A 23,854-nucleotide genomic window follows, 5' to 3' on the forward strand; every position below is an offset into this window, starting at 1 on the left:
TTACTTGCTTTTTTTTTTTTTTTCCACCTAGAACAACACATATAATGGTAGAGTGTAACCCTCACCTTCATTTTAGAAATTACCCTACAGTGCCTGCAGGCACTTCAGTATGTAGATAATTTCCAAATCACCAAACATATTGCTTGAAAACTACGTTCTTCTAGGAAGAATAGACAAATGGGCCAGTTAAGCCTGAGGTGAATAATACTTTAAACCTGTAAAGCTTTGTAAATAATTGAAAAACGGCTCATTACTTCAAACACTGTCATCAACACACAAAATAAATACAGACAATTCCATATGAGGTTAACCCAAAAAGGACCTTAACCTTTCAGGTAAAATTAGTATCTAAAGTTCCTAGAATTGTTTTTCTTGGCAGTTAACTCAGTTTCACTGGCAAATGACTCAGTTTCTTACTCATGGATTTAACTGAGAATGTTTACAACTCCTCAATTTACTTTGTTCCTGTCTAACTTACTCTCTCTCCTGTGCTGTGCAATCTTGTGTGGGCTCTGGATCCAGACTGCCTGGATTTAGTACTGGCAGCATTCCCTCCTTACAACCTAATGAGATCCTAAGACGCATAATCGAAACTCTCTAAGCCACAAATTCCCTCTTAGAAACTGCTAACAATACTGACCATGTAGGTTGTGGATTCAGTAAACTTAGTTGACTCACAAAAAGAAGTTAAAACATGCTCAGTATACAGGAAGTGCTCAACAAATGTAGCTATTATTATTATCGGTATCCTCTTGTTTGGGCAAAAGAAATGTTGCTCTTTCATGCCTAGGCCTCTTCAAGGTCCTTAGGTCTTCACTGTCTTGCATTGTCAGTCTCACACTGACTCTTGTGCCTTGGCCTTTGTCTAAGAACATTCTGCCTCTCTTGCTTGTGAGCAATGTCTGCTCACACATTCAAAACCTAACCAAACAATAAAAAACTTCACATGATTCAGGCAACACCCTTCATAGCTGCTCCTCCACTCTCTTTTACACAAAACATTATAATTTTTGAATAGTCTATGTTCATTTCTTCCACTATTTACTTTTACCTTTTGCAGTTTCACTTCCCTGAAACTGCTTTCTCAATAGTCACTTAATCAACGAATCCACAGCAGTTTTTTCACAATCCTCGTATTTCTCAACCTTCCTACCACTGATGAGATCTCCTCCCTTTTTGAAACTGCTTTATTTTGCCTTCTGTGCCACTGCACTATCTTAAATCTTCCTCCTTGTTTAACTACCACTTCTCTACCTTCTTAGCTGTTTTCTTTTCCTGTTCCTTCCATCTAAGCCTATATTCACAGGAGTTCTCTTCTTAGTCTTTCCCTACCTCTCTGCACTTTCTCCCAGTTGATGCACCCCTATGATTTCACTACCATGGGATGTTAACTCCCAAATCTCCACCTCTAGTTCTAAACACCACCCCGTCATTGCTCGAGTCCTGCCTTTTCTGATTGCTGAAGATGTTCACTTGGTTGTTCAACCAGCACCTCAAACTTATCTTGTCCTAAATCAAACCTGTAGTTTCAGAGAAGTGAAACTGCAAAAGGTAAAAGTAAATGGTGGAAGAAATGAATACAGACTATTCGAAAATTACAATGTTTTGTGTAAAAGAGAGTGGAAGAGCAGCTATGAAGGGTGATGACTGAATCATGTGATTCTTAATATTCATCTTAATATTTCCACTTTAATGAATTAATGTCATCATCATTCTTTGAATTACCAAGGTCAAAATATTTAGATCTTCTTTCCTCTCTCAGCACAGTGCTCTGTGCACAAGCTCTGGATGGTGAACTTGTATCCTCATTCTTCCACTGCATGGCAGTGAACTTGAGCAAGTCACTGGGCTTCTCCAGGCTTCAGTGTGGCTTTCATAACATAGTTTTGAAGTTTACATGAGAACACAGTTGTGCAGTTTACATGAGAAGATGGACGTAAGGGCACAAAGCGTTTAGCATGTGGCAAACTATGATGAGGATGACAGAAAAAGAATCTCGATGATCTGTTCACACTTTTCCCATTCCTTACATAACTCTTGTCACATCTCACATGGCCCTTAACCTATGTCATCACAAATACATTTAAACACAGGAGGACAACCTTGGTTGTAAAGTGTTAAAGTGCCTCAAATTTTCATTAATCTCGACCAAGCCATTCCAAACCAAGACCTACAACATACATCTACTTACATATCCATGTGCTTTTCTCTCATTGTGTGCTAAATAATGCAGAGAATTCAGGAACTGACCTTATTTGACCCCAATTTCAAACAGCATTTTATAAGCCATATGGTCAGAAATCAAAATCACTCTCAATTCTTGATAATACAGAGCAGGTATCAGTAACAAACTATAAATTGTTTTGTTATTACCCTAGCCAAAAAACCACCTCATGGTCCCCATTTCCCCAGGAACTAAAAGAAAAGTAAAATTAATTTTGGCCCCAAAAAGATGTAATGATTATAACAATTACTGGAAAACAATATCAGAATCATACACTGTATTACACAGTCAGTATAAGTTATTTAATGAGTTTTGCTTTGTATTATCAGTGACTTTGTATCCCTGCAAGAAAGCAGAGTTAATTAAAGATTTTTTTGAGTATCTATCTAAATATTTACCAAATTTGGTTAAATTAGGTGTCTGAAATTAGCAGTTTTTAAAAAGAAAAAGAATTACCGCTAACGACTGTAGCTCTCTTGTTTCTTCCTCTGCTGCTGAAGCATGATACGACAGAACCTACAGGGTAGGAAAAGAAGTCCAGGTTACACAGGAGAGAACTACCAAATGTAGACTGGAACTTCAAGCTTGGAAATCTGCTAAATCTTCTTGGAGAGATAATTAGAATCCTCAGAATGCCAAATCTTGTTTGCTGCTTTCTTCAACAGTGAAAAACCCAGATTTAGATTCCATTGCTTGTTTTGGAAAACAAAAAGTTATACTCCCTACGTTTAACGAAAACTCTTGCAACTTCCATTCTGACATTATTGCTATAACAAACACATTATTTATAAGCCAGCCTAGAAATAACTTTTGGCTCAAACTTGGCAGAAAATTTATTTTGTTTTGTTTTTTTAAAGACAATATTGACCTTTAGTTATTTTTGCTTGTGTACAGAATTAAAGGGAAAATCTTTGCATAATCTGACATTTTGATGTTAATATTTGGAAAGAAAGTAGTCTAGAAGTGGCTCTCAGATGAGGCCTGTAACCATTCTAGAATTCACACAGAAAAACTGGATGCCTGGGACATAGTCATACAGATTTAAGGATCCCTTTACACTTCTACAATTCAAGAGCTGAGAAGAGAGTGGTGCTGGCCTGTAAAGCCATCCCTTGACAGTTGAGGACACTGAGGCTCAGGGAGTCTCATGATTTGGCTGTAAGCTCACACCTAGTGAGAGGACAAGGAGACTTAGGACCCAGCTTTCAATTCCTAACCTATACATGTTCCATTACTTAGTAGAGTTAAAAAATCAGGCTTATTAACTGAATTTCCATTGTCAAAAGTCATCATTTCTAAGTACAGGTTGAGCATCCCAAACCTAAAAATCTGAAATCCAAAATGCTCTAGTGAGCATTTCCTTTTGAGTGTCATGCTGCTGCTCAGAGTTTTGGATTTTGAAACATTTTGAGTTTGAGATTTTGGATTTGGACTACTCAACCATTAAGTATAATGCACATATTTCAAAAATCTGAAAAAAAAATGCAAAATACAAAACACTTCTGGTCTCAAGCATTTTATGTAAGGGCTACTCAAACTGCAAAGGGATTTTTTTAAACATTCTTTTAAACCAAAGTAGTGGTTGTATTTAAAATACCTATTGTGCTTTGAAAGCATATTTTATCAAAGTTCATTTTTGACAGAGACTACACAGATTTACAAAAAAAACCCAAAAGCTTAAAAATCATCGATGAAAAGGTAGCTCATTTTCAGACTTTAAATGGTGAGTAAAGTAATTCAGCAACCCAAACCAGTGTTTCTTCAACCAGTCTTTAAAATTTTAAGTAATGAAAAATTTAAAGCCAAATGATACATATTTGTACCATCTTATGATTTAGAACTGTTACAATACTGCACTACATTGCATCTTTTTTGCCATTTGAACCATTAATCACTAGGAAACCTCAAGAAACTCACAACTGCTCTCTCCTGTACATGTGAAATTGATGGGTCATGGCTATAACCTGTTGCTACTGAGACCATAGTGGTAGTTCCCCAAGAAAAGGTAAGACTGTGACCATGAATTAGACTAATATTAACAAGTGCAGTGCAACATGGATACATGAATAAAGAAATGACACAATACATTCTAAGTTAAAAAAAAAATTATCACACACAAAAGATAAAAATAACATCTTACACATGGGGCATAAGGATTAACTGTTTTAATACATGTAAGCATTAGAATACACTTGAAACATTTGATAAATTTAGTTATTTTTATTATCATCATTGTTTTATTGTTATTAGAATGATCACAATTTCCAAGTCAAAATAATTCACTATCTTTTGAAGACCTGAGGGATTTGTGCCCTTGGCTTTTGTCCAATGGCCTCATAAAGAAAGGACCATTTTTTTCGAAGTTGTATCTATGATCATAGAAATGACTTCACATATGACCTGAAACAAAAAACTTTTATACTAGGTAAAAACCTAATTATCCATATAATTAACTGAAGGAGAGCTACAAAGATAGAAGTAAGTCTCAATCAGGAAAATATTCAGAGATTTTGAACAAAGTAATACAAAGTGTGGGATTGCTTCAAACTAAGCCAATGCGAGGGGAAGGGAAGTGCAGAGGAGTAAGGGGGGAATGGATGGAGTGATAATGGCCATGAGTTGATCCATTACTGAATGGATCATGAGGACGTGAGGGTTTATTAAGCTGTTCTCTCTACTTCTGTATATATTTGAAACTTTCCATAGTAAAACATTAAAAAAAAAGAAATAACTTCTAATTGATAGCTTAGATTCAATTTTTCAGTGAGAAACCATGGAACTGAAAAAATTAGGTTAAATATTATATATAAAATATATAAACACATACACAGATATATGTATATATGTGTATATGTATATTTAAAGCTATTTGTACATATATGTACATGTGTACATGTACCTAATTGAAACTATATTTGAAATATATACTTGTGTGTATATGTGTACATATATACTTGAAACAGATTTCCACTGGTTTATAATTGAACGTCTTTTATATAATACTATAGCAAACCTATTAGTATAATATATTCGGCATAGAAAGTAAAGGGTACCATCTGGTAAATTTTATATAACATATGTCCCTCTAGCTCTTTAGGTTAGTTATGTACTTAAGAGAGATTAAGGGAAATGTTATTATATCCCAAACACTGATTTTCTCTAATTTCAACTAGATAAGAAATCTCCATGTTACATCAATTGAATAATTTCAAGGCAGTTAGTGAAACATATATAGAAAAGACTGACTCTGTTGGAGTTGGTCGGTCCTTTGTGAGAAAGAGCATTCCTCGGTCGGTCCCTGGGAGCCAGTGATTTCTTCACTCACTACCTGCACCTTCAGTCACTTGGGGGAGCTTGGTGGTCATACAGATTCCGAGCTTCTACCCGACTTGCTGAATCAGAACTTTCAGAAGTAGGGTATATAAATTTGTAGTTTGAAATAGTTTCTCAGATGATTCCAGGAGTTAAAACTCTTCATGCTTTTCGTTGATTTTATTTTTTCTTTTCCTCACTTCTAATTCTCTTAAGAGTGCCTGGGGTTTCTGTTTTTTGTTGTTGTTGTTTGTTTGTTTGTTTTTAATTTTTTTTCACAACTGTTCTCACGGAAAGATGGGGAGGCTCAGGCAATGGGAAAGGGACAGATAAGTGGCAGTAGTTATCTGTGTCAATGGTTATTAAAGTCAATATTGCTTTCTACAGAAAAAGCAAAGGCCTAAAGGGATAAACATCCTGAGTTGTGGTTTGGTTATATGACATTTGACAAGTTTCTTAAATATTCTGAGTCTTAGTTTCTTTCACTCTTTAGTTGAGGATAATAAGGATCTCATCATCCGAATCACAAAATTTTGGTGAGGACATAATGACCGAACACACACACACCATGAGTGATTATGAGGGAAAGGTCAAAGCTAAATGTCTGGCTGGCTGGAGTGAGAGGTCCCTAAACTTCACCCACCTCCAATGTGACCATTTGCTTGGCCATGGCTCTCTCCACTGCTTCATACATCTGCGTGTTCTGGATCCCCAAGCCACAAAAGATGACAAAAGCTTCCAGAAACTGTTCGTCATTTCGGTTGAAAGGCTTAACCTTGCCAGTATTCTCCTCCATCTTATTAACAAGTTGGCAAACCCCTATAACAATCCAAGAGATTGAGCAAATGTTATCGTTGATTATCATAGTTTTTGTGGACTTTAACAAACACACCCAAAGATTGTCTTATACTTTTCTCTTAGGAATGCTTAGTGTGTCAAAATAAGCAAATTAACCCTCACAAATATAAGCTAGAGAAGTAAACAGAATTTATATGAGAACTAGTTTCACGTGGTTCAAAATGTACATTGCTGGCGTTCAAAAAATCCTAGAGTACTATTTTCTTCCAGACTCGGTCATGAATTTTAGATCAGTTGAGTCCCCAAAGACAATTTGTCCTTTGGAAACTAATTGGATTTTTGTACACTTGCCAAGAGAACAATTCTGATGTACATCAGAATTTTGGGTCAAACAGATCTCCTTTCCTTACTGAGAAACCAGAAGTTTAAATACACACACACACACACACACACACACACACACACACACACAAAATAGAATGCGGAAAGGAGGCAACTGACATAGGAAGTCTCAAATTTCAAATCTACGCCTCTGTATCTAGGAGAATCAAATTTGTAGAAAACTTTTGATGCTGCAAATAAGTATGCAAATAAAAATGACTACTTAGAAATAAAAGTCAAACATGTAGTCAACATAAATGGAACATTAGGATAAATCTAGGAACATCAACATCTTCACTGAAGTGGTTGTTCTATGAGTTTCTGAGCCTAGTGGTCTCTGTGAGGAGTGACCTCACAGAGGCCACTCTGATGACCCAGCCTACCTCTGTGTAAACAAAATATTGTTAAAGTCCTTATCACTTCTGTCTCTGAGTATATAATAACAGACTTTCACCATGTACCAACTGTGGGATACGCATTGTGCTAAATACTTTGGTAGACACATGATCTCTAGTCTTCACAATTTATTCTGCGAGGCAGATGTGACCATCCTCATTTTACAGATGAGGAAACTGAATCTCAGAAAGGTTACATCATTTGCTCTAAGCCACTTAGCTGGTATGTGTGGGTCTAAAATTCAATCCCCAGCTCAACCTGCCACAAGGGCCACTCTCAATTGCCATACTACCTGTCAGATCACTGTTAGCAGTGCCCTGGTTGCATCTTGCTTGCCCACACCTCTGCTCATGCTTTTCCACAGGTGTGCACTGCTCCCCACTGCCTTCCCTCCTGCCTCACCAGTTGATCCCTATACCTCCTTCACAGTGAGCTCCAGGAGGCCTCTAACTTACAGGTGAGGCAGGCATTTTTCTGTTCCCTTAACATGACCAGTTGGTGTATCATAGCAAATTTTATTTCTATCTCTCTTTCTAGACTGTCAGTATCTTGGGCTTAGAGTTTTATTTATTTTTTTCAGCTCCATTTCTTCAGCTGGCAAAATGCCTAGCATATAGTAGGAACTAAAAAAATGTTTTCTGAATTAATGAAAGAATGTAGAATTGCAGCTCTGACTGAACTAGTTTCCCATGAAGACTATAATAGTCTATTACCCTTATTTTTCCTGGAGCACGAAAGGATTTCATAGAGTCTGGAAGATGGTTGCACATTAAGCTCCTTTACCACCATCAATGTTCACTTTCTTTACTTTTCATACTATAAATGATCTGGACTCTCCTTTTTGCTCTTTTTGTTTGTTTATCTACTTTAAACAGTAAAGACATCTATATGCTTATCTATTAGCATTAGTGCTGCAGAAGTTACTTTTCTATCAATTATTCCATAGTCAAGGGAAACTTTAAACAAGATATAATGAATTTGGACACTGCAAGTAAAAGCCATATACTAAATGGCAATCAGCATTCATTATCTTAAATGTATATATCCTGTGTGTGGATAAAAACAACAAGAACAACAAAAAACAAAAACAAACCAAGGGTTATGTCCTCCAACCTTTGTGAATCCCCAAATTATAAATATGGAACTATTTACACAGGCTTCTGTCTCCCAAATCATATTTTCTTGAGAGTCACGTTTCATGCCCTTATCCTCACATCGCAATGGAATTGCCTTTCAGTTTTACCAAAGTTTTCTCCTACTCGATAGCCTCTTTCATAAACAAGATTTTAAAAATTACTTCCTAAGAATTACTACACGTATAGCAAGAAACGTACAACACAGAGGGCTTATGTGAATACCAAGTAATCTGCGAGGCTTATGACCTAGCTAAGTGTCTCTCTAGTACAGCACTTCAAATCTATGCCTTGGTCAAAATTCACTGAATGAATATATTAAGAGTCATTAAATTATACCTTTGGAATTGTTCGCAAGTCCTTTAAATGGAATGTTATGTGTAGAAATATCATGGTTCTGCTGTAACAAATACAGTTCAGAGCAGAACAGCTAAAGTATATCCATGTTATGATCCACCATTATAGACATAGTTCTATAGACACAGAGTTAAGCTCTGGGAAAAACAACAACAACAACAACAACAACAAATGGGTACTGAAGACAAACCATCCATCTAGGCATATAAATTAATTCTCTTTTGAAAGTGATATGAACAGCCATATTTAAATAGCATTCATGATAATCCCATTGATCTCTTTACACTCTTCAGGAAGTTTAATTATATCAAGCAAAAATACCCATGTTGAAACAAAAGTTATCAAGAAAAGAAGGTTTATAACAAATGGGGTTCCCTGTTTAAGAAAACTAAAAACCTGGGCACATTTACAGATAGAGTGTTCACAACTTCTTCCTTAATGATCTAAAAGAGTAAGGAGTACAAAAATGAAATTTAAAACTGGAAATTTGAGATGCCACATTACTCATAAACCATACAAACTCAAAATCATTTAAAAATGAAATGTTTAATGCCAAACCAAAATAAAAGAAAACCATTCAGCAAAAACCCATTAATAAGTGCAATCATAAAATGAAACAATATTCAAAAACATTAGGGGAAAACCAAGAAGTAGTGAAGTTAGACAGCAAACTATCAGTGCTACCTAATATTATAGAGTTCATAAAGTACTCAAAATGTGGTCATCACAGTAGCTCTGAGAGCTGGTTAGCATTGAAGGCAGCTCTGGAAATTATGCTGAAGGGACTAGATGGCTTCTAAAATTAAACAGTTACATTTTGTTTTCCATAATTACGGGGATTGGATGTTGTTACCAACCAGTCTTCCTTCTGGCTCTTTGGCAGAACAGGGGGTCAATGTTTATACCCTGCTTGCAGTCTTATGTCCTCTCTACCACCTAACATGGACTCCAAAATTAGCATCCTGCCTTATTAAAGTGTAAAATGTACCTTTATCACCTATCTTGCAAATACTTTTGTTTCGGCACTTTTCATTTGTCAATCGTCTTAATTTGGAGAGGTTTTTGCTATATAAAAGATTTAATCTTTTAAGGAGCCAAAATAATTATCCTTACAATATTCAACTATAGTGCCTTGCTTTTAAAACAGCCTTCCTCATTTTAATGTGATATATAAACCTGTATTTTCCCTAGTACTTTTATACATGTATTACATTTAATCTTATAATCCAACTTAATTTTTTTTTTCCCCTAACTGCTATTGGAGTCTTACAACATCTGACCAGTTATCCATTCTCTGATGATCTGAATTGTCACCATATACTAAATTCATATTTGTTTCAACTATTACATACTTTTTCCACATTTTAATATTTTTGAAATCAGTATGCACGTTATGATCAATAGCTTGTCATAGCAAATTGAAATCATATTTTACTTTCTTGGAGATACATAAAGTGGTTCTTTCATTCAAAAGTATCTTACTTAAAAATAACGAAATACACCTACTGTTATACACAATAACACAATTATATATGCCAGATTGTGGGTCTACATTTAGACTTTCTGTTCTGTTTCATCAATCTTGGCATGTCTTTTAGCACCTATACCATACTTTTAATTATTTTACTTTTATATCATTTTAATTTCTGAATTAAATCTAAATTTAATTTCTGAAAGGGCAATAACCATCAGCTATGATTCTTTTTACACCTCCAGTTGTTAAGTATTATCAATGTTTGTAAATGTTGATCAGGAACAACCTCCCCACTCCCATCCAAATCTCACAAGGATACATATTAAAATTGATGCAAATCTAATCTGGGGAGACTTGATATCTCATAAACTAGATTTTAATCATTTCAGAAATGTATTCACTTCTTAATGATTTTAAAGTCACTCAGAATTTTGTATCTTTCCTCATATAGATGGCATATATTTCTGGCCAAGTTTATTCTTTATTACTATAGTAAATGGGTTTTTTTTCCATTGTTTTCTAACAAATTTGTCTTGGCATATATTAAAATTATTTCTCTTTAATAATTTGATAATTAGGCTTCTTATAAAACTCTTACTAGACCAGGTACTTTCAGCTAATTCTTTTTGGGTTTTCCATTTAACAATAATATAATTTGTAAGTTATTTTATTTTGCCTCCTTTTTTTCTGTGTCTCATCTTATTTCAACCATGCCTCCCTTCTGATTGCTTTGGTTAGAATTTCTTTGGGCAATAGCTTTTTTTTATATATAACAAATTCTTTCTCAATTACTCCCATGAACAATTCTAACATCCTCTTGAGTTAGTATTGGTTACTACCAATTTTTATAGAAATTCTCAATTTCACCAAATGTTAATTCCTATTTGCTACATTGTATTATCAAGTATCTTTTAAAATGTCTTCAGTATCTGTAGTTACATTCCCTCGTTCATTACTAGTTGCATTTCTCTCTTAATATCCTCATTATCTGTTGGAGGTTTCTCTGTTATTATTGTGTTTGCCCATTATCTCTTATTTATTTCTTCCCATTTCATAAGTTTATTTTTTCAATTTTTTCTTCTACTTTCTTTCTTCTCATGTATATATTTATTTGGGGAAGGCAGCAGAGTGAGAAAGAGAAAGGTGCTGTTTTTCTAATTTCTACGGTTGAATGATTAGTTAAAATTTTTTCATTATTTCTTAATAATAATAAAATATTTAAAGCTACATAATTTCCTCTGAGTGTGGCTTTGACCATGTACCTTGAGTTTTATGTTATGTTGATAGAACAATTAATTTTCTAAAATGCTGTAATTTAATTATGACTTTTGATTACTTCTTTGTCATTTAGGAGAATGCTTTTCAGGTTCTAAGTGAGTTTTTTCCTTCCCATTTATATTTTTGTTATATATTAACAGTTTTAATGCACTGTGATCTATGAAAGTGGCCAACAATTCTGCTTTTCAGAAATGACTGACTTTGTGTTGCATATCATCAATACTTGATTTCTGACACATATTTGAGAATAATCTGTATTTTTAAATTCTGAAACATGAAAGTAAAGCTATATATGTCAATTAAATCCACTTAATTTTTATCAATTCTAATGTTTATTTTTTCCTATAATTTAACGCTGACAAGTATACTTCAGGCCCACTATGATGATCATTTTGTCCATTTCTCCGTGTATTTTAACAGTTTTAGTTTTGTATGTCAATGATGCTTTTAGTTTATTAGCATTCATGGCAATGACATTTTCCTCTGTGAGTTTTAATTTTACTCAATGAAAGGTGATTCTTTACATTATGTTTTACCATAAATTCTACTTTGTTTGATAGAAATATTGTTATCCCTATTCAATTTTTGCCCGTGTTGTATAAAATGTGTCTTTACAAATGACGTATACTTCACAGGTTCCGGGAATTCCTTGGTGTTTCTGATCCACTAAAGACTACTTCTCTGTTTTCTAGTGCTGCTAAAAGTTTTCCTTATTTTGTCTTTCTTCAGCCAATTATTAAAGCTGTCATCCTTACACTGATTTTTATTATATAGATCTTCACTTCTGTAATTCTAAACTATAATATCTTAATTCCATTTTTTTCTGATTTTCTTCCACCTATTACTACCTTTGTACCCTACAGCCTTATTTCCTTGTGTTTATTATAACTAAGCATAATTTACAGTTCTCTAACTGGGAAAAAACCTAGATACTTTAAGTAATACGAGCAATGTATGCCGTGGAAGACAATCTACAATTATAAACAAATGAACAGATAGTGATATTGCCAAGTGATAAAATTTAATATGAAAAGTAAAATGAAGTATTAGTAAAACTTAAGCTGACATAACATTAGAATATTTATTTATGCCTTGGAATTCTACTGCGACACACAGAAGAGCAGTTCATCTCTCCACGCATTCACCTATTTAAAGGTCCAACCCTGAGTAATTCATTAAATAAAGCCAAAATAAATTAACAGAGTAAGCTAAGATGATGTGGCAGTGACAATCAATGATTCAAAAATTTATTGAGGCCTACTCAAAAAAATTCTGCAGGCATGCAGGTCTCCCAAATTTTACTGATAGAAAGGAACTAAAACGGGGTGCCATTTGGAGCATCGGAATGATGTAGGTGTTTAGCCAGTTCAAATAGGCTAACAGAACAAGTTTGAAAGTGTAAGAGACTTAAAAATTCATTGTAGAAGTAAAAAACAGAACCTTCTTACAGTGTACTTGAGAAAGGATGAAGATAGTAACCAGCTTACAAATACATATTTCTTTCTCATATTTCTCTGTCAAACAATGTGTAGTACAGCACTGTAATTTTATTTTATGCTTTTCTTTATTAACAAGGAGATGAAAAGCAAGCTATTTAAAGTGGAGATGTTCTAAGCATCTTTAAAAAAAAATTTCAATGGGAATAGAACTAATTTCTGGAAAATTTATCCTGAAATTGATATGGAAAAAATAGGCATTAAAATGTCTGGTAAATATGATATGGGAAAAAGGCATATTGAGCATAATAAGTAGGGAAAATAATTAGTTAAAATAAATGAACGTTCAATGAGAAATATATTTCCTTAAAAGTATTGGAAGCAAAGTAGTGGAAACACTGTGTATTAGCCAGAGCACTAAGAAAACATTTGATAGGAAACAATACCTCAGGGAATAAATGTGATGGGACAGCAAGCCCCATAGTGGTCTAATGTCTATAATTCCATCTAAATGTCAGTAATGGAAAAAATGAGAGGAAGGAAGAAGATTACAAAAAACACATGTGTCCATCTGTCTTTCTGCACGTAACTCTATAGGGATTCTCTATTAGAATTACATAATAGTGGAATCTGGTCTATGACATGTAAGACAAATTATCCACAACCATGACATTTTCCATGCTGCAACTGTAGATATATAAGTATAGTCCAGAAATCAAATTCTTAGTTTTGTCACTCTTGTAAAGCAGCAGGGAACACTGGAAATGTTCCCCCTTATATTTGGGATCTACTTGAGAACCTCCCTTCACCCCACACAAAACCCGACTAGAGAAATCATTTCTTTTTCCTTTCTTTTTATTTACAAGGAATTTTTCTCTCCAAAATCAACATTTGCCTACTTTTGGCTCTATTATCAAGTAGGGTGATACAAAATATATGCCAAGAGAAGTCTGATTGTGTCATTTTTTATTTTTTGCTTACTTGTCTGACACAGTGACAGGATCACAAAATGTGAATTTTGAACGGATCTGAAAAATTACTACGTTCAACTCCACAGAGGTGAGTAATGTGCCCATAAGTGTGGATGAAGATGAGTGGCGCTAACACAGTGCTGTGAGTCCGACCCCTAGTCCAGTGCTCTTTCCATGTCACCTAACTTGCTCTCATTTACCTTCACATAAAGTGACAAAGGGGCCTGATGCGTAACTTCCTCCAGCCACTCCTCATTCCCAGTTATTACTCCAAAGAAATGCTGCTGAGGAAAAGTGAAGATGTGACTCGATGGAGCAAGCTGCCCCTCTGCCTTCCTTCCTGTGACAACTTACTAGTAAATAATGCATTCCTTCTGGAATTTAATTTCACATTTTCAAAGGCCAAAGACAGCTTGTAGTAAATCTTCATACTTATAAAAAAGCATTTTAAACAGCATAACATTTATAATATAGTTTTCCCCTTGACCTCCCTAGGAAATAAAATTTTATAACATTTACTTGGTATCATATTGTAAGGTGCCCTTGGCAGTTTTCTTTTATTGCTTATGTTAGAGATCTGATCAGTGATAATCTTTAAAAAAGATCTCACAGATTCATTAGCCTCCACTTTTTTCTCTGAGAACTGTAGAAAAGTTGACTCAACTGCCCAGCAGGAGGTTGGCACGCTGGTTTCTAAGCAGCTTTAATGCACAATTCACCAGGGTCAGGAGTGACCCTAGAGCTTAGGCACTAGATTAGCATACTGAAGACTGCTGGGGTGGAGTCACAGTAACTAAGTTGACAAGACAGATTTATAAAACCAGAATAGTATCAATGTTCCAAAAGAAACAGATCTGTCCCAGAAACAGAAGTACAAGCACCTGCAGCTCCAACCCATTGCCTCAAGTCCAGCTCATACAATAAGAAACAACTGTCAGGGCAACCAGTATATTTGAGAAGACATGAATAATGCATTCTCTTCCCATGAGCTAACCTACACTGGAAAAGAAAGTAATCAGTACAAGTTGGATTGCTGGGACTGGAATCAGAACAAGGGAAATCAGAGTCATAGAATGTTGAATTGTACTAAGCTGATGTATCCCTTTCACAATACGGATGCATTCTAGGCAGAGGGACTGGGAATAGGAAAGATATTACTGGCTATAACCTGATGCATCCATTGCACCTAGTGAAGGCTCACCATATGGTCAGAATACTCAGTGCACACTGATACAACTCTCCACATACATCTCTGTGTTAGGGACAAATGTTACTTTACTCTTGCACAGAACTTAGACAGTCACTTTTAATATCTGTCTTTTCTTTTTCTATTTTCATTACTGATACCTTCTGCCCCTTCTTTCTGACTAAAACTCTCATTCAATTAAATTATAGTCAAATCTTGCAACTGGAAAACTATTCAGACTTTTAAAGTTATATTTATATATCTAAATGTTGCTCCATTAGAGTTTTAATTCTAAATTTAACCTTTAAAAAGGTATCATGTGTTCTTTATTTCCAGGTTCCTAGGAGAATGTTAACAGTTCAGACCTTTTTTACTACATCTCAGAAACATCAACATGGATGACTGGCATATAAAATCCTACTTAACCTTTACATAACTGCAATACCAGGAAACAAATATATCAGTAAAAGGAAACATCATTCAATTTTTCTGAGAATGCATTCTTCCATCATTCCTGAAGTAGAGGTTTTTCTATAATCATATTAAGAACATAAGCTCCTGAGGGCAGGGATTTCTGCTTTGTTCATTGATTTCTCCCAACTGCCAAGAACAGTGAAGTGCTCAATAAATATTTATTAAATGAATAAATAAATATAACCTATAATCTAAACTACATTCTTAAAAAAGTCAACATCCAGGAAATAAGACTCTAAAACAATACACATTATCTCTTGATATCTCTTATGCAGTCTACTAAATTTCAATACATCATCAATCATTCTTAAACAAAAAATTCTGCTGAAATAGGATAATAATTATAAAAGTACACCATAGTTAATAAGATATTTAACAAATGTCTGTTGGTATTTATCAATTATTTTAATTATTCTATCATTCTAATTTTATCTGTTTTAAATATTTTATTCTTTACATTTGAAAGAAAGAAGTATAGCTGGAAATACATTTTAAAAAATAAGTTTAGAGTATAGGTTAAAGGAAAGGCTTTACCTATAACTTTATTCTTCTTTCCATTTTTTATAGGTGTACAAAGCAAACTTCTAATGCACTGCTGGTTTACATTTCCTGTATTTTCAGTCTAAACAAAAATAAAAAGAACAAAACAGCTAAAATGGTAAAGAGATTGATTTGTCCATTAGATGCTATAGAAACTATATGACACATTTGAAAGCACTATATATTCAACTTTTATATTAGCTAGAGAACATTGGAAAGCAGAAAATGTATAAATTATAATAAAGTTCACATAAATGCAATATAAAGCAATGTCTTTACTTTGTTAAAAATATCGGATTTTTTTTCACTTTAAACTTTCCAAGCAGCTTATAGTAATAATAAGTAATATCTAAAAGTAAGTAAAAAAAAAAAAGAGAGAAGTAGAAGTACAGTATCTACTATACTAGTGTAGTAAATGCCTCAAATAATTTAAAAAGAGGGGCAGAATCTAAATGCCACCTAAAATGCACCATGTTACAAACCTGTCCTTTAGTAATACCACTGTTGCTATTGCTATATTGCTAAAGTTCTAACAATGTCTCCAAACAACACCCAAATAACAAAATCATCCAAATAACAAAATCAAGGCAGCTGCCTCAAAGTGCAATACTTTCCTGAAAAGGTGAGAGAAAATACTATAATTCAAATTTTTCAGTGTCTGAGAACCAGATATTTGTAGCTTTGAGGTCAAGAAAAACAAACATCCATTTTCCCAGAGCTACTCACTATGACGGATTACCAATTGCATCAGTTCAAGCCACACGGAAACTAAGTTTTGCAAATAAGACAAAAACTCTAGCAATATTTTCTAAGGAATATCATTAACATTATGCAGGTAATAGCTAAATTACTTTAAAAACAGTATGGTTATTTATTCATAGACATTTAAAAGGTGAAAAAAGTACAAAGAAAATACCCAAGTACAGCTCTCAATAGATGTTATGATCTATTTTATTCTCCTTCCTCAGATGAGGGAAAGCACAGATCATTCCTAAACAATCAATTCTAGAGCCAGTCCTTCAGTTCAAGAATAATAACTGTAAGTACAGATCTTATGGGAAAACAGCCTTCTAGTTTCAAGTCTAAAATTGGGTTACTTACTGTCCAGGGAAATCTTTTATCCTTACTGACATCTGGGATATTAAGTGGTTCCATAGTATTTTTGACATACTGAGCATACATGTAATTGATTTTGTTTGCATCATGTTCCCTGTGAAAATAACAGATATGAGTTCCCTCTGTGCAGTTAAAAAAAAGCATAGGCAAACAGTTAAATAAATGATTAAGGGAGAAAAATACCAGCCTTAAATTATAAGGCAAAATATATACTTATATGGAAAATGCAGCTTTAAATGTGTTTGACGATTCACAACATTGTCAGTTACTATAATTTAAATGTTTTGAAAAACAAAATCCCACAATTTTTCAACAAGTTTTATAAAAGTGAATGGCCTTATTCTCATTACAAATGGGCATGGTGAGTTTTGGTGTCATTTAATGTAAATTCATATGTCCCCTCATGTCATATTTTCTCATCAGATTATAGAATGCCAAAGGTCCAGTGCTTGTTTTACTTCCTCATTATTTGGTTTATCCATCCATACCAATAAAACAGTATTTTACATATGTTAAGACCAAGGGAAAAATCAAACAGCTTAGAAAAAATGTTTAAAGCTCTTCTCTCAAGTCTATTTTCTTTCTCCTTCTGTCTTTTTGTCGTGTCTTCTTTAACATCTTTCCCTTTGTTCAACTTCCTCTCTACACAGGTTTTCTGCTTTGAGATGTTTTATGATACTTTTAAAATTAAAATTTATCTTCCTCAAAAAATTTTACGAACTTACAATATTTTTACCACTTATGTTCCAGTCTCTTAACAGAGTGAACATGAAAGATTAATCTGATGCCAGGGGGTACAGTGTCAGTGCAAGGGAGGGAAAACAGAATGGGACATGTTTTTTTTCATCAGGAAACTCCGTATGTTCCTTTGTGGTGATGATGAATTCAGCAAAGAGGGTCAGATTATGGAAATTTACTCCATCTATAAGGACCTGCTTATTTTAATAGTAATATCACTAAAGAAGTAGGAAAACCAAACAATAGTAGACATTTCAAAATAAAATATAGTTGGCCCTTGTACCCACAAGTCCACATCTTTGGATTCACCCAACTGCAGTATCGAAAATAAGTCAAAGAAAAAAAATAAAAATAAAAATAAAAACATACATTTAAACAATAGTACAACATAACAATTCTTTAAATAGCATTTACATTGTATTAGGTATTGTAAGTAATATAGAGTGGATGTGCATAGGTTATAGGCAAATGCTACATCGTTTTATACAAGGGACTTTAGTGTCTGCAGATTTTGGTATCCGCAGGGGTTCCTGGAACCAATTTCTTAAGGATACTGAGTGACAATGGCATACATCTCAGGAAAAATGTCCACTTGTTCTAAGTTTCCAAAGTTCCAATGTTTTGCCTATCTTCTGTCCCTCCCACCCAACCTGCCCCAGCTGCTTCTTATGGCGTCCTTCAGTGCTAGTGATTCCATGAAGATTCCCAAACTCTGTGGCCTTGTTCCTGGTCAAAATATTTCAGTCTTCCCTTTGTTGTACATTTTACTTTAAGTGTAATTTGGTCAAACCAAGTACTGACCACTTGTCTAGTATTATGTATACATGAAAAAGAATGAAAAGGAAATGACAGAAGAGTGACATAAGAGTAAATGAACTTTGAATATTTCTTGAGACTAGACTGATAGTCTGCGAAGGTATGCCAGTTATCATATACATCAGACCTAATACACTCCTGAGGTCCTACTTCACACATATTATCTGGGTGACACTCAAGAAACGGTTATATAAATGCAGGGTTTAGTTTAATAAAACAACGTTTAAAACTACAAATATTTTTTAAATAGCAGCAGCCTAGAGAGAAGAAAATAAGAAGCTATAGTGAAAAGAAGAAAAATGAAAAGGTGACCACCAGGAGAAGGAAGTACATTGGAGAAGTAAGCATCCTCGTAAAATCTCTTTTAAAATGATAATTATCATATCAATAACCATTATTATTCTTATCATCATTTTAAGAGTAGGAGCCAGAAAAAAATCCAAAATGGTTAAGCAATTTGTCAGAGATCAGAAATTCAGACTTACACTAGTTAATATACAGAAGGAGAAGTAGAAAACTATTTATAAATCAACAAATACCTGATACCTTATTTATCTCCCTGAAATTTTTAGGTTTTCCCGATGGTTACTTTAAGTGAAAACTGAGCATTACATTTATTAAAGTTACATGATACCATGTTTGTTTCTTACTCTATAAGAAATGTTGATAAATTTTTAGTTCCTGAACTCAATAAATACAGATTGAATACCTTAACCACCAGAGGCACCCTTAACAGTATATGGGAGACAAACTTACACAGGTCAGTAACTGTCACAGGGGCTTACAATCTAGTAGAAGACTGAAACAGAATGAATAATGTGTTTAAATTACATGGACTATTTGGGTAGAGTCCAGTGCAGAGACTGCCAATTGTCCTTCGGTAATTCTCCTCCCCTTCTGTTTGTCTGGACATACATGGCCACCCAGAATAAAGACCACATTTCTCACCCACCCTAGTGGCTTAGTATTGCCATCTGGTTAAGTTCTAGACAACAGGATGTAAGAGTAAATGTTTGTATTTGTGACGGCTTCTAGTAACCTTCCTAAGAGACACATGATACCTGCTGTCTGTCCCTTCTTTCCCTGTCCCCCATCCTACTGTTTATCATGTGGATATAATGACTGGAGCTGCATCCTTGACCCTTAAGAAAAGGGCCATACCCTAGGGAATAAGGTAGAAAGCCCAAAGGTGTCTTGGTCCCCAAGGCCTTTGTGGAGCAGAGCTATAGCACCAGCCTGAGCTGGCTACCTCTGGGCTTTTACAGGAGACAGTAATAATACTGTGTTATTGTTTAAGCCATCTTTATTTTGGGTTTTCATGATCCACAGTCAAGCCTAATCCTAAGTGATACAGTGTAACAATGCAAGCACCACACATGTGGAGAAGATGGACAGGTAGCACTTAAATGGAGTGGAACAGGGAAGAAGTAGTGTTAGAGAAATGAATTCACAGCTGGCTGAGACTTTTTAAAGGAGAGATATCAGGAATGAAAGGTAGAGTATTCCAGGCAGGAAAAAACAAAACAAAACAAAACAAAACAGTATAAAACACATTGCTGACATGGAAGAGTTCTATGTGTAATTGGGAAACACTAAACAGTTACAGATTGTCAAGAATAAAACGATGATTTCAGGCTGAAAATGTTAGGCTAGGACAGATAGTGAAAGATTTTGAAAGTGTAATACAAGGAATATGGATATCATTCTTTTAATGATGGGAATGTTATAGTGGCCTTTAGAATGTGCCTCAGAACTCCACTTGCAGAAAGAGTAGCTGACCTATGTCTCAAGTTGCTGTGCTCTGGAAGCCATCACCAAGTTTGCACTGAGGTCACCTCTACCAGGGCTGGTCCCAGAGAAAAAGACTGAGCACACTAGGGACAGTAAAGTAGGCCTAATCCTGGGAGGTCCAGTATTCTTCTCACAGTAAATTTCAGCTAGAGGACTTCCCAGCAACCTTGCCAAACCTTCCTTAGAACTGTTCAGCTGTCTAGGATACTTCTGTACAACTTTCCTTCCTTCTTTCTTCCTCTCCTTAATTCTGGTTCAGACTTTCGTGTTGGTCTGATGGCTTTCCTGGCTTCTTCCCTCTGGTTCTCACAGGGTGTTTTCTCTAATAAATTTCCGCACATTTAATCTAATCTTGGCATCTGTTTCTTGGAAGACCTGGACTAACTCACACATTTAAGGCTTTTTGTACAATGTGTATCAATGAACCGTATATGAGTGCATTGTTGGGATGACAGAATTAGGTACATGGAATTGGAAAAGATAAATTTCTGTGCTTTAGAATTAAATGGGAGTCACTGCAGGCTAATGTAAACCAAAGACCAAAAAAAAAAAAAAAAAAAAAAAAAAAAAAAAAAAAAAAAATCAAACAGACACGGAAATAATAGCTAACACTTACTAAGTACTTACTACATGCCAGAAATTTTCTGAAGCATTTTATATACATTATCTCATTTAATTCTTACTATAATCCTACTACCACTACAGATGAAGAAACTGAGGCTTTGAGAGATTAAATAATTTACATGAAGTCTCATAGCTAGTAAGCCCACTACGTGGTGAAACTTAAATACTTACATTTAAATACAATCAGTCTAACTTCTACATTCTTCTACGCTGTATCCACAATTTTTTAAAGTAGTAGTCTTTACTTACTTAATTACACTTATATTTTCTTATATGATAATCAATAACAAGTATAAACTAATATGTATATTCCAAGAAAGGGACCTAAAAGGATTAATTCTAGGTATTTGTCATTTTATGACACAAATGTGCATTTGTGAATGAACATAAAGTTAATTAGTATGGAATTATAGCACTAAAATACCTACTTCTCAAAATAAGAGCTAACATATACTGCACAACATTATACTCATTTTTTTCCTTCTAATTGGGTGGCTCTTGAAGTACAAAAATTCTAAAACTTCCCACCATCTGGAAATGAGCCTCCCTTCAGAAATTCCTGGGCAACTCAACTCCCAAGAGCTTACTATGCCTTATCCCTCTTATGATATCCTTCTAATAATTATGTGTAATGTTCACCCTGAATATGTTGTTTTACATTTAACATTTCAAAACCATCTTCAGTATATTAATTTATGAGGTCATTAGTGGATTGATTGGAAAAATCTCGAATGAGCTATGCTTTTAATTGATAAATAACTTCCTAAAAGAATGATTTGCTTACTGATAACATCAAATTGCCTAGCATTTCATCAAATGGAGAGACGGCAAAGTTTGGATTGGCAAAGTTTTTAATAATGAGAATCGAAGTCCTAAATCCTACCAATAATCAGTTTTAGAAACATAATAAAGAATCTGCTGGTGAAAATAAGCATCAATATTAGTTTTGCCCTTTTCAAAATGTTAACATTACTAAACACCATTTTAAATTCAGTTATTGCAAAATTAGGCCTGTTATCTAATTTTTATTAAAATAAAAAAAACTCAGGGGCCTTTTACTGTATCACTATAACAAAAGCTAACTTTAAATGTTTGGTTAACATAAGCCATTACTGTTGAAATTAGTTTCATTATTGTAAAGTCAATTAATAAATCAGGTAAAATGATCCATGTAAATTAGTCTCTTTAAAGGTAATCACACTGACCTATTTATCCTTTACAAAAAAAAAAATCTTTATTCTATGACTGTCTTGGAATCATTAAATCAATAAGTGGAAAGATACTTTCCATTTTGCCTACAGAGAGGGAATGTGGTATTTAGAAACAAATACATATATAGCAAGACATTTTTGTGTTTTTTTAAATGCATATTTACCAGTAGAGGTCACTATCACACCAATTCACTGGATTTGTCCAGCTACTGCTAAAAGAAATTACAGGGCCTGGCTGAATTTATATGAAAAAAATCAAAAGCCAATACCTAAAATACAATACACAGGGATATGCTGCTCCACAAATATTAAAAGATCATGTAGATAATTAATCATTTTGAACTTTTAATATGACTATCATACTGATTTTCCTATTGTCCCATGGAGATAAAGGTAACTATATAAACGTAGATATATATATTTCTATCTATATATAGTAACTCACTATTTACGCACGCCAAAAAGTAAAATAATCAAATATTTACATGTGTCCTATCTAGAAACTTTCTAAAATCTTCTTTTCAAAAAGGAAAAAAGGTATTACAGCATCATAAAATTAAAATAATATATATTAATGTGCACATTTTCATACATTCCAAAAGGATTCAATACTAACTAAAACAATGTCAAATCTGCTAGAAAATGCAATGGCACAGGAGCTTAGGATAGAACAGGTGTGGAGACGGGATATAATCTTCAGTGCATGATCAGCAAAGCCAAGAAGGAAACAAAGGTCAGCTATTCAATTATGACCATGTGAACCCCAATTCCAGGACATCAGAAAACTCTCTGGTTAGAGAAACCATGGTTTATCTCCCTAGACTACCCACTTCATGCCCAAGTCAGCAGTAAAGGCTTAAGGTCAGGTCTACCTTCTGAGTCAAATGAATTCCCCATCTGCCTCCAAGTTACATTCTTGCCTTTTGCTAATTCCTAAAATCCTTTAATAGGAGAAAAGGCCCTTCCTTGTACCACATTGTCAAAATAATAGTCTAGTAATGAGTTTTGATTTAAATACAAATACTTAACAAAGTAACAACTTTAAGTCACTGTGGTCAATAGTCTCTCCATCTTGATGGAGGAAGACTTACGACCGGAAATGTGAGAAAAGACAAGAGACAATAAAATAATCTGTAGTTTGTATTTCTTAAATCAAACTGGTCATGAAATAACTATTTAGCCAATATTACATACATGTGATAAAGACAAGTAGAGAATAAGTGCTTTTACCTTGTTAACATATCGGATGATTTTTCTAATTCCTCACACTCCATGTGAAACACACTAGAAAAGAATCCTAAAATAGACAACACAGACTGAGAAATAAGTTTGACAAGGTAATAAAAACTATCTAGATACAGACATACATGCTATGGAATTGACAAAAGACCCCAATACTTGTAATATATTTTTACTTATTCTTGGACAAAATAGACCCAAGTACTCATTTTATGACATCCTCAAAACTGCTTAACATTTAATTAAAATAAAAGTTTCGTTCATATAATTTCTGATTTTGTCTTGCAAGAATGATTATACAAGTACTATTTGTTTTTTCTAGGTACTTATGGATTTATTAGTTTCAATTTTTTTTTTTC

General features: G+C 34.1%; 1 protein-coding gene across 1 annotated transcript in view; it reads right to left on the reverse strand.

The window, feature by feature from the left end:
• The window catches only part of PDE5A (phosphodiesterase 5A), a 142,566-nt gene that overhangs the window by 42,381 nt on the left and 76,331 nt on the right, over nt 1-23,854 (reverse strand). The window contains exons 7-11 of the mRNA XM_017859302.1: nt 23,487-23,553; nt 17,062-17,170; nt 15,955-16,042; nt 6,180-6,355; nt 2,681-2,740 (exon numbers count right to left, since the gene is read on the reverse strand). Coding sequence (XP_017714791.1) covers nt 2,681-2,740; nt 6,180-6,355; nt 15,955-16,042; nt 17,062-17,170; nt 23,487-23,553 — 500 coding nt within the window. The remainder of the gene's footprint in view (nt 1-2,680; nt 2,741-6,179; nt 6,356-15,954; nt 16,043-17,061; nt 17,171-23,486; nt 23,554-23,854) is intronic.

The sequence above is a fragment of the Rhinopithecus bieti genome, unplaced genomic scaffold, assembly GCF_001698545.2.
Source record: "Rhinopithecus bieti isolate Rb0 unplaced genomic scaffold, ASM169854v2 scaffold_48387, whole genome shotgun sequence".
In the NCBI taxonomy this organism is placed as follows: Eukaryota; Metazoa; Chordata; class Mammalia; order Primates; family Cercopithecidae; genus Rhinopithecus; species Rhinopithecus bieti.